This window comes from Antrostomus carolinensis, unplaced genomic scaffold (assembly GCF_000700745.2).
Source record: "Antrostomus carolinensis isolate BGI_N321 unplaced genomic scaffold, ASM70074v2 scaffold4412, whole genome shotgun sequence".
Lineage (NCBI taxonomy): Eukaryota > Metazoa > Chordata > Aves > Caprimulgiformes > Caprimulgidae > Antrostomus > Antrostomus carolinensis.
In genome coordinates this window covers 68,041-82,795 of record NW_010300090.1, presented here as the reverse complement: position 1 = coordinate 82,795, position 14,755 = coordinate 68,041, and the positions used below count along the sequence as shown (strand labels likewise).

The 14,755-nt window shown below is 42.7% G+C and overlaps 1 protein-coding gene across 4 annotated transcripts in view; it reads right to left on the bottom strand.

The window, feature by feature from the left end:
- Nucleotides 1-2,200: 2,200 nt before the first annotated feature.
- Nucleotides 2,201-14,755, bottom strand: part of CYFIP1 (cytoplasmic FMR1 interacting protein 1) — a 61,626-nt gene continuing 49,071 nt past the window's right edge. For all 4 annotated transcript variants that reach the window (XM_010162996.2, XM_029083759.1, XM_010162997.1 and 1 more), the window contains 6 exons: nucleotides 9,556-9,686; nucleotides 7,223-7,295; nucleotides 5,929-6,023; nucleotides 4,553-4,791; nucleotides 3,268-3,415; nucleotides 2,201-2,803 (listed from right to left, as the gene is read on the bottom strand). In XM_010162996.2, the coding sequence (XP_010161298.1) occupies nucleotides 2,639-2,803; nucleotides 3,268-3,415; nucleotides 4,553-4,791; nucleotides 5,929-6,023; nucleotides 7,223-7,295; nucleotides 9,556-9,686 (851 nt within the window). In that variant the 3' untranslated portion in view covers nucleotides 2,201-2,638. The remainder of the gene's footprint in view (nucleotides 2,804-3,267; nucleotides 3,416-4,552; nucleotides 4,792-5,928; nucleotides 6,024-7,222; nucleotides 7,296-9,555; nucleotides 9,687-14,755) is intronic.

Below are 14,755 nucleotides of genomic sequence, written 5' to 3'. Positions count from 1 at the left end.
TGGGACAGAGACAGCTGGTTACTGCTCTAAGTTGTTGGGTTTAGTGCCTACTGCTTAAGTGTATAATTCAAGATCATTACTAGGACAAAAAAACCCAAACCATTTCCACCTGTGAAACTAACTCTGTTGCCTTCCTTTGGCAAGTCATACGTGCAGGAGGGACGAAGGGGTCAAGCAAGGAAAAGGCTCTTTAAATTCTGGTTGAAGAAGGAGATTTGAACTTCAACCTAATTTTAAAGGACATTACGTCAGCAGCGCTCAGTCTGGGGAACCTGTCCCTCTAAGGCTTGTGCAACAAAGAGCACGGAACAGGGAGCGGCAGGGAAGAAGTCAAACTGCTGATGAGTCACTGAACTCCAGGTTGCCACTGCTAGTACCAAAGCACCCACCTCTCCAAAGCACAGGTCACAGTTTCATACAGTGGAGTCTGTTACTTTATGTTGTGGTAGGCACTTTGGCCTCCAGACCCACTGTTTTTTATGAGAAATAATTAAATTAATTAATAAAATAACTTAAAAAAATTAAGTTACACCTTTTGTCCACCTTGCTGCATTTTTCCTTTTCAGTAGGAGAAGCAGTTATATGAGGTGAAGAGGTTTTAGCTCCCATCAAGTCTGATAATCCTGTTGAGAAAAAGGTAACCTACCTTTGAAAAATGGGAAATAAAACATTAGTCCTATGAGATGTTAGAATTCTCTTAAACTCATCTAAAGAAAAAAAAGTGATCTTAAAATATGTATTAATGCTAGTAGTTTTAAGATATTAGAAAGCAGTTCTCATACTGATGAAAGTTAACTGGTAAGAATGAGCACATGCTTTAATCACATCATGATTAGTTATTTTAAAATACTTCTTAAACAAAAAAAATCAGGCTTTATTATTTAACCATTTCTACACCAAAGTGCCAAGCCAGAGCCTCAGGTCTGTGAGACTTACCTAAACCAATGATTATCTCAACAAATTAAGAAAGTTGTTCATTTCCTTAATTGAAAGCTGAAGCACAGGGAAGCATTTGGTTGACTAGAAGTCTTCTGAGAACTAAAAAATAAATGTTTATGAAAGAAAACAGTCTGTTAAGCATCTTGTAAAAGAAATCCCACAAGCAGCTGGCATTAACAAAACACGAGCATTTCCTACTTCTGTCTCCCCGACACTGGGCAGTCTTGTGTGTCCTCCCACCACAACAGAGACCAGTCCAGAATGGCAGCCCTCAAGTACAGATGTCCTGGAAAACATGGGGTAGTGGAAATCTGTTTATAGATTGCCTGGCACCTCTCTATCCTCTGTTTTATTGAGAAATTTCAGTTAATTTCTCTTCTTTCCTCAAAATCCAGTTCCTACACATTCCTCATCTCCTGCCTACCTTGTCTGACAGATGCTCATTTCTACCCATTGCTGGACTCCATTCCATTGCTGTGAAGCATCTGAAGAGTGGAGCAGGAGAAAAGATGTATTGTGCCTAACCTCAACTAGTGAGAGGGAAGGGAGAAAAACAGGCTCTCAGAGGGATGCGTTCTTCATTTCACACTAACCAAATAGCATCTCCAGAATTCCATATCCTGGGTGAAACATGTAATTAGCTGTCTCTGTCTGTTCCAGCCATCTTAACTCAGCCATCTTAACTCGTTTTTGTTTTGGGTTGATCCCAACAGCCAACCAAAAAGCTCCATTGGGATCCTGCAATAAACAAGCAGAAGATACTACTTTTGGCTGTACAGGTTGCTTTAAAATTCAACTTTTACAGTTGCAAAGTTTTACAAACAATTTTACTGATGCAGTGTTTGCATAATACAGTAAGTGTAATTAAACAAATGCTTTCCATAAGTAAATCACTGTTAACATCATTAGAGCTTATGTACTGGGATAGATGATACCTGATCACTGTAGTCAAGATTCTTGTAAACAAGAATTCCTTATCACTTGTAAACATGTATTTTGGTACACAGGTACGTATCGCCAACTAAAATATAAATTGTGTTAGAAGCTGTCATTGGGAAAAAGCAAACAGTCCTCATTCTAAAGCAATCAAACTATTGCCTTTTAAAAAGATCAGTCACCACCATGTTCAATAACTTCAAAACAATCACCTTAATTAGCCTTCATTTCCATAATTACTGATCTCAGAGAACAGTTTTGCAAAGAGGAAAAATAGTCACCAGACTAGAAAAAGTATTCACAAAGCACCAACAACAGTTTGTTGTTTTGTTTTTTAATAAAGGCTAATTAAGCAATGCTCTAATACAAACAATTAGGAATTTACTTCTAAAAATTCTTTTTCTACAGACCCCAGTTTTTTATCCTCCACGGCTATTGTCTTGATAGCTTCAGGGGAAAATTATGCCAGTCCAGTCTAAAATGGCCACCTCAGGCAGTGCCTTTGCACAGGAATGCAAAGAGATTTCAAAAATCTTTCACAGTCACAGGTTTTTAATCAAAGTGTATAAAATATTAGTCTAGAAAAATAAGTATAGATTGTATACAGTTGCTGTGCTTGGAGACTGAAGAGGACAGGGCACCACTCAAATGGCACAGGCATACCAAAAAATGTAGATGAGGGGATTCTTAAAACTGTTGGTGTGGGGTTTTTGTCATTCTTTTTAGCCTAAATAGGTGCAAAAAGTATCATTAGGTGGGAAGTCTAGTTGCTGGCAAGGGACTGATGGATGGGTGGCTGGAAGCAGCGCACGTGTTCCACGGGTGTGCTCTCTCCATCGCCGGACTTCAAATACTTGTCCAAAATAGCAATTATTTCATCATTCAGTATCTGGAACTTGCGAATTCTCTCAACCATTTTCTTCAAAGGCTGCAAACATAAAAATAAACCAGACACACAGGAATTAGCTTTGGAGATAAAAAGCCTTAGACAAAAAAACAGCAAATACTGTTACCTCGCCCCTCCCGGCGGTTACAAATGCCGCCCTTACGCTGCTAATTTGGTGAAAACCCAAGGTGCATTTTGGTTTTTGACAGTGTACAAAAAGGCAATTTACAAGAGGCAGCCTTGTCATAATCTGAATGCATGTATATGAGATGAGAAGCATTAAGAAAATCCCACATACTCAGGAAATCACAATTTGCACTGACCAGTCTTCAAACTCCAGTACTAATGTCTTAATCCTTTGTTCCTAAAAATGCTGGTGCCCTCGTTTTTGACATTTCATTCTAAAAAGCAACTCTGACATCTACACTGCATCTGAGTACAAACAGCTCTGATTTATTGTTGTCTTTATTACTACAGCAAATACAGAACAGATGTTTTCAACTCACCACATTCTTTATAACCTCGTCTTTGCCATCATGCTTTTGGACTTTCAACAGGTGGTAGCAGAAATCCAACACATCAAAGCGCCGCTGCTGTCCCAAAAGCACGATGATCATGCAGCCCGCCCAGTGCAAGCCATCGCCAAAGCACTGCCTGAGACAGGAAACACACCACATAAAGCACATTTCGCCTCCATCTTCAGAAACATAATCACAGGAAGTGCTCAGTCATCAGCCATTATACTAAACTACATATACATCACTCTAGAATATGTTAGACATTAATCTAGAAAATAGTGCAAAATCTCTAGTCAATTAAGTTCTCTTTCCAGAGACCACAAGCGATGCAGGGGAACAAGGGGAAATGGCTTTAAGCTGAAAGAGGGCAGGTTTAGATTAGATATTAGGAAGAAATTCTTCACTGTGAGGGTGGTCAGACACTGGAACAGGTTGCCCAGAGAAGCTGTGGATGCCCCCTCCCTGGAAGTGTTCAAGGCCAGGCTGGATGAGGCTTTGAGCAACCTGGTCTAGTGGAAGGTGTCCCTGCTGATGGCAGGGGGGTTGGAACTAGGTGATCTTTAAGGTCCCTTCCAATCCAAACCATTCTATGATTCTATGCTTAACAAAAACACAGAAGCCCTCCAGAGTTCTGCACAACGCAGAGTTACTCCAACAACATTTACTCCTCAGTAGACTCCAGCAGCTTTACGTTTCATGTTCAAAGGAAACAAAGTGGGAATTCAACACCACCCTGCTCCTTTGGGCTGCAGGCGTGAAAGGAAGGAAACGTCCTATGCTGCTGCCTCCTCGGCATGTTACAGCTCAACAGTTTTTCAAAATAAGGATATTATCAAAATTAACAAAACCTAGAACCACAGTTCCTGGTTAACTCATGTTAATAACTTCCAAATGCTCATTCTTGCTCTTAATTCAGAGAAGAAACTACTTCTTAGAAATATATGCACCAATGTTCAGGTATTTTATAAATACGTTCAGCGTCCACAGGGGTCTGACTCCTGGTGAAAGACACATGCTAGGGCCTGTTTGTCGTGGGTTCATTCGTTATCCAGTGGCAATACTTAAAACAGAAGGTTATTTTGGTTAAACACACAATAATATCTGTGTTCATGGATTATGAGCCCCTCCCTGTGATGGCAGCACTTTCCCTGTGTTGGCAGCACTAAGCTCTTGCAGAGGGGCAGACAAACCCCTCCATTCTACGGCAGTTACAGGGAGGACAAACAAAGCCCTGTTGCCCGCGGGCAGCCAGCCGGCAGCTGGTAGTACGTACTCCACGGTGAACTCGTGCGTTCCCACGGGGATGCAGTAGACGAACTGCATGGCGCTCCAGAGGCGATGGAATTCCACACACTCATCCACGTGCATCACCCCGTTGCTGGGCAGGGGCCCGCGCCAGATGGGATCATCCAGGAAGGAGCGGATCCTCGTCAGGATCACCTCGAACATGGACAGGCCGCAGCAGAGGCGTTCTTTGGTCAGCAAGTCTCCTTCCCTTGCGATTGCTATTTGCTAAGGTGGAGAGAAAGAAAGTGAAAAATCCTGGTAAAAGCCACTTGACCACTAGACTTTATATAAAAAACAAAAACAAACAAAAAACTCCATACATCACCACGTTTTTTCAGTTTCACTTGGTTTATTCTAGGAGCAATTTCTCCTGATTCTAAGTGAGGTCAGAGGCCACGAACCAGGGGTTCAGTTCAGCGGGAAAAACATTCAGAGAAAATTGTAACAGCCTTTTCAAGGAGACAGGCCACCGCTATAGTAAATAAAAGTAACTGCAGTAATGCTAATCCTGGACTAGTCCCAGTGATGTTTGAAGAATTCTTTGCCTGAATGAAAAGCAAAACCAGAGAGTTCAGTGCTCAGCTGCTCGTACGGGCAGTAGCTCCTTTCTGCGTATCTCTCGGCTGCTGCTGTTCGCAATGGGAAAGCTCCAAATACAGCGCCAACGGGCTCTGGCAATACCCCTAACTGGCAACGCTCGGTTTGGGCTTGTCCCAGCTCGGGCCGTCACACTGACAGCTCTCTCCTGCAGTGCAGCAGCACATGTGATGATAAAAGCAATCTGAAGTCCTTCCTTCAGAGCACTCTGCTCTTAGTCTCTACTGTTCGCATCTCAGTCACTTGTAAACTGCTAAGGTTAGCAGGGAACTAACGCGCCCCTCACACTGACAGAAAATAGCGCTGAAGCTGCAAAGGCAGTTCAAGAATGTTCTCTCTGGTCATTGTGTTTCCAGGAAAGCTCAACTCGGCTCATTTCCAAGAGTTTCTAATCATCTGGCTGAGAGGCAAATAAATTGTTTCAAAATATATATACATGCACAAAAAACCTGATGGCTTTTGGTGGAATTTGCACTAGGACCTCCCAGGCTGGCCCTATACTGACCCTATACTGACCCTAGAGTATCACATGGAAACGTACGTACAAATTAGCATTTTCCCCAAAACGTGTCAATTCCAACCCAATCTCAAATGTTTTAATCTTCTGCGCTTTAACAGCTTTACCAAATGCACAGACCTGAATAAAAGATCCTGTTGGATGTGCAGGTTGAAGTTCTGACACTGCTATCAGCATGTGTCAAAGAACAGGCTTTCTAGTGCTCAGAAATTTCTTGAATTGCCTCAGACACAAATGAGAGAGATTACCTGGGGTGTGCCTAGTCTTTCAATGAGAGGAACCAAATGTAGTGGAGCATATTTTGATTCTAGTCTCTTCATTTTAGCATCAAGTCTTTCCCCCTCTGAAAGAAAATATAAATAGAGAGTACCCATTCATTTACTTGGTAGCCGACTTAATTTTATAAATTGAAATTAAGCAAGAAAATTCTTATTTTTACACAGTCTTTATTCAGTGCCAAAGAAAACTGGGTAAGTTATTTTTATAGGTCTAAATAGTTGGTTAATCTTCAATGTGCTTTTAGAAAAATACATATTTTTAAATGCTGCATTGTATGTGCAAACAAAAAGAAACCAAAGATCTGTAGTAGAATACATTTAATTAATTGAAGACTGAATATAAGGCTCTATTATGCTGCTGCTGCCAACATATTTGACTCCCACTTTTACTAGGCCAAGTATATTGTCCTTATCATACATAAAATTCTTTACTCCAGAAGGTGGGGTTATAATGAGGGTGGAATTCTGTGTATAACAAGGCTTTAAAAAGCAGTTGGCAGCCCCTCATCCCTAGCAAGTAGGAAATGCTCAGCAAATGGGAAAACACTGTTTATAATGGTCTGGTTAGTTTTATGCAGAGGTGCAAGTAGCTATGGTGAGTCTGGAAATACTCTCCAAGATTTTTAGCTGACGGGATTTCTCTGAGCAGAACAAATCAGCTTCTCTGGAAGCAAGAAACAGAGAGGAAAGGAGACAGAGGAGCAACACAGAACTAAGAGAAGAGTGAGGGGGGGAAAAAAAGGTCACTATCTGATGATGAAGGGTGAGGAAAGCAGACACCAGAGGCAGCAATCCCGCCAACATTCAGCACTGCATGCCCAGTTTAGTAAAAAGGAATGTTTTTAGTAAAAAGTGAAAAGTACACTGGAACCAGGGACCACTTGTATTTACTTACTCTGCTGACAGACTTCCTATACCCTGTATGATCAAGCCTAACCCCTTTAATTGCAATCATATAAGCTAAACAGCACCTTTGGAAAAGCCTCTCACTACATCCACACAGAGGGGTAATACTGCCCTGGGTATACATCCCACCTGTCCTTGTCACGGTATTTATTCCTCCTCTTCCTCTTGTAATTTGCACAGAGCCTTGCTAAGAAGCACGTATTTTTCAGCCAGGCAAACAGGCCTGAATCTGTTACCTCTGTCCCATAACTAACAGCAGTGCTGTAAAGGATGGCTGGGGACAGTCACCGAAACTGCAGCGAGAGGCAAGGAAAGTGGAAAGCGTTACCCAAGGAAGGTGTTTTCACTTAGCTGATACCTTTGACGTGAACTCTGGGCAGGATATTTTGGAACGGCGCTGCATGCAACAGGTCACATACTTCCTCTAGGGACTGGAACAAAAAGGAAACGAGAGGCATTTAGGATCAAAGAATCCCCAAACCACACTAGATCCCCAAAATGGGCTTCCAAAATGCACCATCACCATAACACTAGATGGCAGCCAGTCTCCGGTGCCACCCCATGGAGCCACTCCGAGCCCTCGCTCTCCTCATGGGATCACTCCCAAGGACAATTTGATTTCACCAGGCTATCTTGGATTCCCAAATAAACTCCAGCAGCTCTCCTCCCACCCTCAGCTGGCAGTTTGTAAAGGACAGGGTATATATTAAAACACTAATGCAGAGTGAGTAATTTTGATGTGAAAGCGGCAGACGGCTCCCGCACAGACCAACAGAGCGGTGAAGAAGATGACTCACTGCTTGGTTATTTTTACCAACACCATTCCCACAGCCTGTTACCGTGGTGGGGACATCTCCCTGCCAGGTGGGCTGAGACACACGACAGCAGCGGTGAACCAGCTCTCAGGAAGTATTTTACATCTTTAGGGATGGAGGGAAGGAAGACAGATGTCTCCTGGTTCTTGGCAGCCGTAGGTGCAAAGAAAATGCAGAGATGACCAGAAGCAAACACATGACTTTGCTAAGTCCCTCTCCTCATATTTGGAGCAGAGGCCCTGCTCATTTTTATTAGTGCTAGCATTAGAAGAGATGTTCATCAGCCGTACCCTCAGCAAGGCCAGGGTACTAGAGTTAATATGCCTTTCCCACAGCTGGATCCTTGCGGTTGGACTTGACGCTTTTAAGGGTCTTTCCCAACCTAAATGATTCTGTGTCAACCTATGAACACACATGTGCTAGGCAGTCAAAATTAACAAGACCCACCACTAGCAGAAATGCACTAGACCTACATTTTGCACAGGGGTAAAGTCTAGTTTAGTTATGACAGATGACCACAATGGAATGAAACTGGTGACAGGACATTGGGGCACCACCAAGGGCAAAAACAAGAGGAGGGGCAGCAAGCAGTGCTGTATTACTAGAAAGGATCACTAGGGCAGTGTCTCAAAGAACATAGCTCCAGCGTTGGCGTCACTTGGTATACCCTCAAGCAGTGAGGGCATTCACCTGCCTGGCCTTTCACTGCATACCCTGTCAGCCTAAATCCAAAGTAATCCAGTTTCTCATTTTGGTTCAGCTATCCCATCACTGAATAGTTTCACTGTTTTATCACCTGTCCCTCCAGTCACTCTCCACCATGAGGGAGGGATCCTCTTGAACCATGAACAGGACTCTGAGGAACAACATGTCTTCATTACCTTGTCTTACATCATCAGCTTTAATACACCCTAGAGAAGGAGTCTTACATGAGGCTTTATTTTTGTGCAGCAGCAGGCCCCCAGCCAGCTTGCTGACGAAGCGACGTAACCAGTTCACAGCCAGGAAAGATCTCTACATGACGGGCAGCTCAGCCTCAGCAGCAGCGTGTGCTTCCAGAGCCTGGGCCGAGCATCCTGTACCAACAGGCAGGGGAGAGACTCCCCACCCAAGTCTCAAAAGCACTTTTTTTAGGGAAAGGGGAGACGGCACACCTGTTGCTTTTCCAATCCATAAGCAATGCCCACCTTTCCCTCTGTAAGCACCCAAAAGCACGAAGAACAAGAAATTGCAGGTCTGGCCATTTTGTTTGAACAGCAGATTGTGTAACATGAAAGAAGAGTGGGAAAAGAAAACGAGAGGTAGGGATAAAGAGCAATGGTAGCACCGTGCCCTCACCAGCGGGCAGCTTCGCATGCTGCAGGGTGGAGGCTAAGCATATAGGAAGCAGCTTCATTCAAGCTCAGAGACACAAATGTCTGGCAGAGCAGGTGCCACTGTCAGCCATCCAAGCAGCAAGAAGGATGTCCAAGGAGTCCATGTTAACTTTGTGATGTTTCAGATGACAACAGGAATGACAAGCAGGGAAGGAAAACAACAGTACCAGACACACAACTCATTGACATAAAGAGAGTAGCCACCCCGTGACTGCAGATATTCTACATTTGATCATAATTTATGATTGTCGTAATATTTGATCCTCAGCTACTGTACACAGAGCCATGTCTCTCACCCAGCAAAGTCAGGCATCCCTGCTATCTCACAGACACGAAGGCCCCTGCAAGACTGTAAGAGATCAGAGCAGGGAACTGTTTCTACCCATCTGCCCATCAGCAGCAGCAGATTTCAACCTTGTTATTTGTGACGTTAGTAACAAAAATTGGAGAGCACATTTTGAGAGACAGATGGGTTTTAAACAAGCACAGCAGGCACCTACCAGACTCTGTTCAATGAGGAGGCAAAACAGGACAGCATTTCCCACTTCCCGCAAATTCTGGAAGCACACAGTCTTCAGTTCTGCATATTCAACAATGTCCTTCAGCTGATGGTGAAAAAACTCCAAAATACCTGAAATCAAACGAGAAACAAACAAACAAACAAAATCTCAGGAGCCAGAAAGAAATCTAGTGATGATCACACAGGCACACATGTTGCCTTGGGAAAGCAGACAAAAGGTTTTGATCATGTGGATGAAAGTCATATGGATCAGGACTAATTTTTCTTTCTGCCTCAAAAGCACACCAATTTCCTAACCAATGTGGCTATTCAAAGGTTGCACTGAATGTGCATAAATACACTGTATCAGAGCACAACTAACCAAGGCTGCAGGTGCAGAGTTCTCTCTGCATGGATCAGCACGTGAGGTTTTTTAGTGCAGCCTGGAGGAAACTGAAAGGAGCAGCACTTAAATAGATTAAAAATCAGAGGTTATGAAGTGGTTAGCCAGTGGTGTGCTGGCTTAACTTATCCTTTTTAACTGGATAAATCATGCAAAACTGAGTGCCTAGCTTCTGACTCCTGGAAAAGAGAGCCAGTGTAAGAGGCAAGAAAATAATTTCCAGGAGCAGGAAGAGAGACCAGAGCTCTTGTCTGCTATTAGTCTTGTACCAGCCAACCTGCCACACACCACCTCACACGTTCAATTCACAGCTGTTATTTTCAAGGATGACAGAGCCAGCAAGGAGCTGAGCCCTAAAGATACAGGGAAAAGGGGTGGTGTCAGGCTATGACTCTGACAGTGCCACAGACGGCCAGAGGTGATCTGCAACCTCACGAAACAATTCAATACAGAAATCACAAGTCAAGCTCTGCTGGCAAGGGTTCATCAGATCCTGGTGACAAGCACAGTCAGAACATTGTTTCTGTCAAAGCTTTACCAAAAGCTGTTATATAGCAGCTAAATTATGATTTTAAACCATGTAATTTACATAAACATGTCTTTTCCACCAAACCTCTCCCAAATAATGGTGATGCTTAACACACTGGTGGATTTCCAGCTCCTTCCACCCCGGCCCCAGAAAGGTTGCACGGTCCCCTGGTTAAAAACAAGCCCAGGAGAAGTTGGACTTGGCAGCTTCTGCAGAGACCTGATCTGGTCAACACTACATAGTTTAAAGTGATGTGCAGGATAGGCAAGGAAGAGTAGAGAACTGCAGCAGGTCAGACAGCTCTCCTGCTTTTTACAAGTTATTTTTTATCAGCATTTTTCCATCTGTCTGCACAAGCCTGGTCCTTTTAAAAAGCCACCAAAAACCTCAGCAGAAGAAAACACATCACACACAGCTTTCGAATTTTGTGCTACATAGAGCAGTTCATTTCCATTACAATGAATTAAGTCAGGGAGTTAAATCTTCACCCAATCCCATCTAAAGCAACTGAGAGGAGACAAAGAGAGCACAGATGCACCCCCCATCTTCCCATGTGTTCCTTGGACACAGCTAATTAGCACTTCCCATGCAGGACATTAGACTTCCATATTTACCCAGCAAGGGTAATTGGCTGAAAGAGGAGTGCACAAACATGAAGTACAGCCTGGAGTATATCTATGCCAAGGAAATCCCTCAAATTCATCAGAGGAACTTGAAAACACACAGTGAAGGGAGGAACTGTACAGCTAACCCACACGCTTCTACAGAAAGCCTCACGTCATTAAAGTTAGTAACACAAACCATCAATAAAGTGCACGGTGAGGGGATGCCGGGCCGGCTCTGTTACATCTCAAATAACTGTTTGTCAATAGAAAATCTGCAATAAATGCGTGTTCCCACACACGTTCAGCAGAGAGAAATTTCAGACCTAACTTTAGTAGTTTAGTGACTCAATAGAAAAACAGCGCTGAGAAACTAAGGGAGAAAGGTCAGATGCAACAAGAGCTTGCTGAGCTTGATTAATTCAGAGGCAACATTTAAATCTAGCTACAAAGCAAACAGATCATGACAGCACATCACCAGCTCCCCCCTTCCCATAACATGGGGGCCATGTAATGAAAAAGAGAAGACAGGCTGTCTTTTCTCTGGAGAAGACTGTCAACGTCCATTCAGCGCTGCAAGTACTGCAGCTGCAATTCCCAGGTGTTTGAGCAGCAGCGAGCACCTGTGGTTGCTGTTGAAACACACCTGCCTCCCATGGCAACGGGATGCTGCAGTGCTGAATCCTGGGATTCTATTTTAAAGATGAGGTTGAAAAGGCAGATTGATATGGCAGAAAAATTTTACAAAAAACTTTTGATGCTAGGAAAAAAATGCAGAGTGAGGGAAGTTAAGCAAGCTTTACCACAAGTCTACAGTGTGTTTTAGTTGCACGCCCTAGTATTTCCTTTGTGTTTTTCTCTGTTGATGAAAGGCCTTCCACATCTAGCAAGAAAGGTCTTCTAAGGATCAGCTGCTAGAAGTCAGGTCAAATAATTTCTGCTTACCAAGACAGGATGCCTTTCTGGAAGCAAAAGTCCACTGCGTTATCCTGGACTTAGGTCTGTGCCACAGAGGACATCAAACTAATCTACCAACGCTTCTGGCCTTTGTATCCATGGCATGCACACAGACACTGATGGTGAACTGCTAGAAGGGCTGGAAGCCTCCCCAAAACACAGTGAATAACTGCAGACTTCACATAGTTACCACAGTGAAAAAGCACCACCTGAGCAAGTAGAATATTGGCTACAAGGACAGACACGGGGATGTTTTTCCCTTTATCCTGTACGGTGAGCAGGGAGCAATTTTATGAGAAACAGAAGCTGAGCAGAGCAGCAGGCACAATTCTGCTACTGCAACATGGAAACCACCGTCGGTCACGAAGAGGTTGGAAAGGAGGGAGGTTTTCAGACTCCTCTCAATTCCCTGCTCAGCCTATGGATTTTGTGGGGAGTTTCAGAAGAAAGATTGATGCCCAGAACAATGTTGAGAAAATTTTCTAGTGTTCCAATCATAGAATCACTTTGGTTGGAAAAGACCTTTAAGATCATTGAGTTCAACCACAAACCTAACACTGCCAAGTCCATCTCTAAAACCATGTCCCTAAGCATATCTACATGTCTTCTAAATACCTCCAGGGATGGTGACCCAAACACTTTCTTGGGCAGCCTGTTCCAATGCTTGACAATCCTTTTGGTGAAAAAAAAATTTCCTAATGTTCAAATTTTTTCCTAATATCCCAGGTGTGACTGAAACCAAAGCAAGACAGTGAGTCCACTCAAAAGCAGCAGGATAGCAGAAGTCAAAGAGGTTTGAGGTTCATACCATAAAATTTACACAGTGTTTTTTCCAGTCACTCCAGGTGACAGAGTTCCTCTCAAAGTCCTTAACAAAGATTTCTTCAGCCAAAGCCCCATTCTCCATATACAGATATACAAATACACACAAGCACAGACATGCACTCGTGAACAAATTGTGTTATTATTTCAAAAATCTGACACCCACTATTGAGCACGCATTGTTCCAAATGCTGCCATCAACAGTGTACTACTGTCCCTTAGATTAAAGTCTTGATTTACTGGCAAAACAGACAAAAGTTTGCAGAGCTATATAGGCTTTTTTTGATGGAACAGAAATGACACTGAAAGCACGATCTGCTCTCCAATGGAGTCCTGTGGCAGAAATACATCATCATGTTTTAATTAATGTTTGAGCAATGGCATTCCCAATTACTGTTCCTTATAGTGTCCAGTACACAGAACTGCATTTTCAGGAAAGACTATGCATGCATACTGAAGCCCTGGAAAATGGACAAGTGTTTTAGGAAAATTAATTTCACTTAGCTGCATGCAACCTTCCTCCTTCCCCTAATTTTATTTGTGGGTACAATTCATAAGTTACTGCATTAGTTATATATACGTAGCATTTTGCAAGGCAAATGAATCAAGGTTTTTTGCTCCTTCTCTCCAAGAAAGCCATTTTAATTAAACTCTTCTATTCCTGCAGATGGGGTGACATTAGGTGTCATAATAATCAACCTTATAATCCCAGTTTCTGATTTACACAGATCTCAACAGAAGCAGAGACTGTTGATATAAAATAGATCTAGTAAAGTATAGATTAGTAAAGGATTAGGTTCCATCTCTGCTTCCAAAATCCTATCTCAACAGCACTCAAACAGCAGATGCCAAATTTCAGCTGTGCAGTCTGTACACTAATTAATTTAGGAAGTCAGACCAAATCAGCACATGAAATGCAAAGCTGGTTAGATTTCTTCACTTTGGTCACCTTTGATTTTCTACAAAACAATCTCAATTCACACCTACAGACTCAAATCAAACACGTTCCAGAGCTTGAAACAATTCTGGTACCTAAAAGATTACGACAAAAATTACCTATTGATTCTACAACTGAATTACTGACTAACAACAAACTAGATCTTGAAAATAATTCTTGTCCTAGTTGTGTTTTGGGTTACTTTCTGCAGTTACTGACTTGACTATTGTCAAGTAAAATCTGCTGATCTGCAAAAGTGAAACTGCTCCCAAGAAACTGGGTGCTACAATGACCTTTAGTTTATGTTCACTTTCATACAGACCTCCAAATGCTAGCTACAAATACAACAAATACTTCATTAACTCTGCATATCAGCACTCATGTCATTCCTTTCAACATAAATGTTTGCCAGGTTTAAGCATATACATGTAATCTGGGAATTATGATCATGGAGCCTGTGCACTGTGTTTATTTGCTAGAAAGAAATGTCCTATTGTTCTGCATATCTAATACCCTTTTGCAATCATCTAGGTGATGATTCTTTCAACCCCCAAATTCTTTCAAATAGTCTGTGATTCCCACACAGATCTTTCTCCATTGAACAGGTTCCAGAAAAATCTATGAATAAATTCCCTTCATATTCTTCCCCATAAAGACTCAAGCCATCAAACTACCAGCAATAAATTATCTTTTATTGCTCTACCAGCAATAAATTAGGACAGGGAACTGCTTGAGAGAGTCCAGCGCAGAGCCACCAAGATGATAAAGGGAGTGGAGCATCTCCCTTATGAGGAAAGGCTGAGGAAGCTGGGTCTCTTTAGCTTGGAGGAGACTGGGGGGTGACCTCATTAACGTTTACAAATATGTAAAGGGCGAATGTCATGAGGATGGAGCCAGGCTCTTCTCAGTGATGCCCAATGGTAGGACAAGGAGCAATGGGTGTGAGCTGGA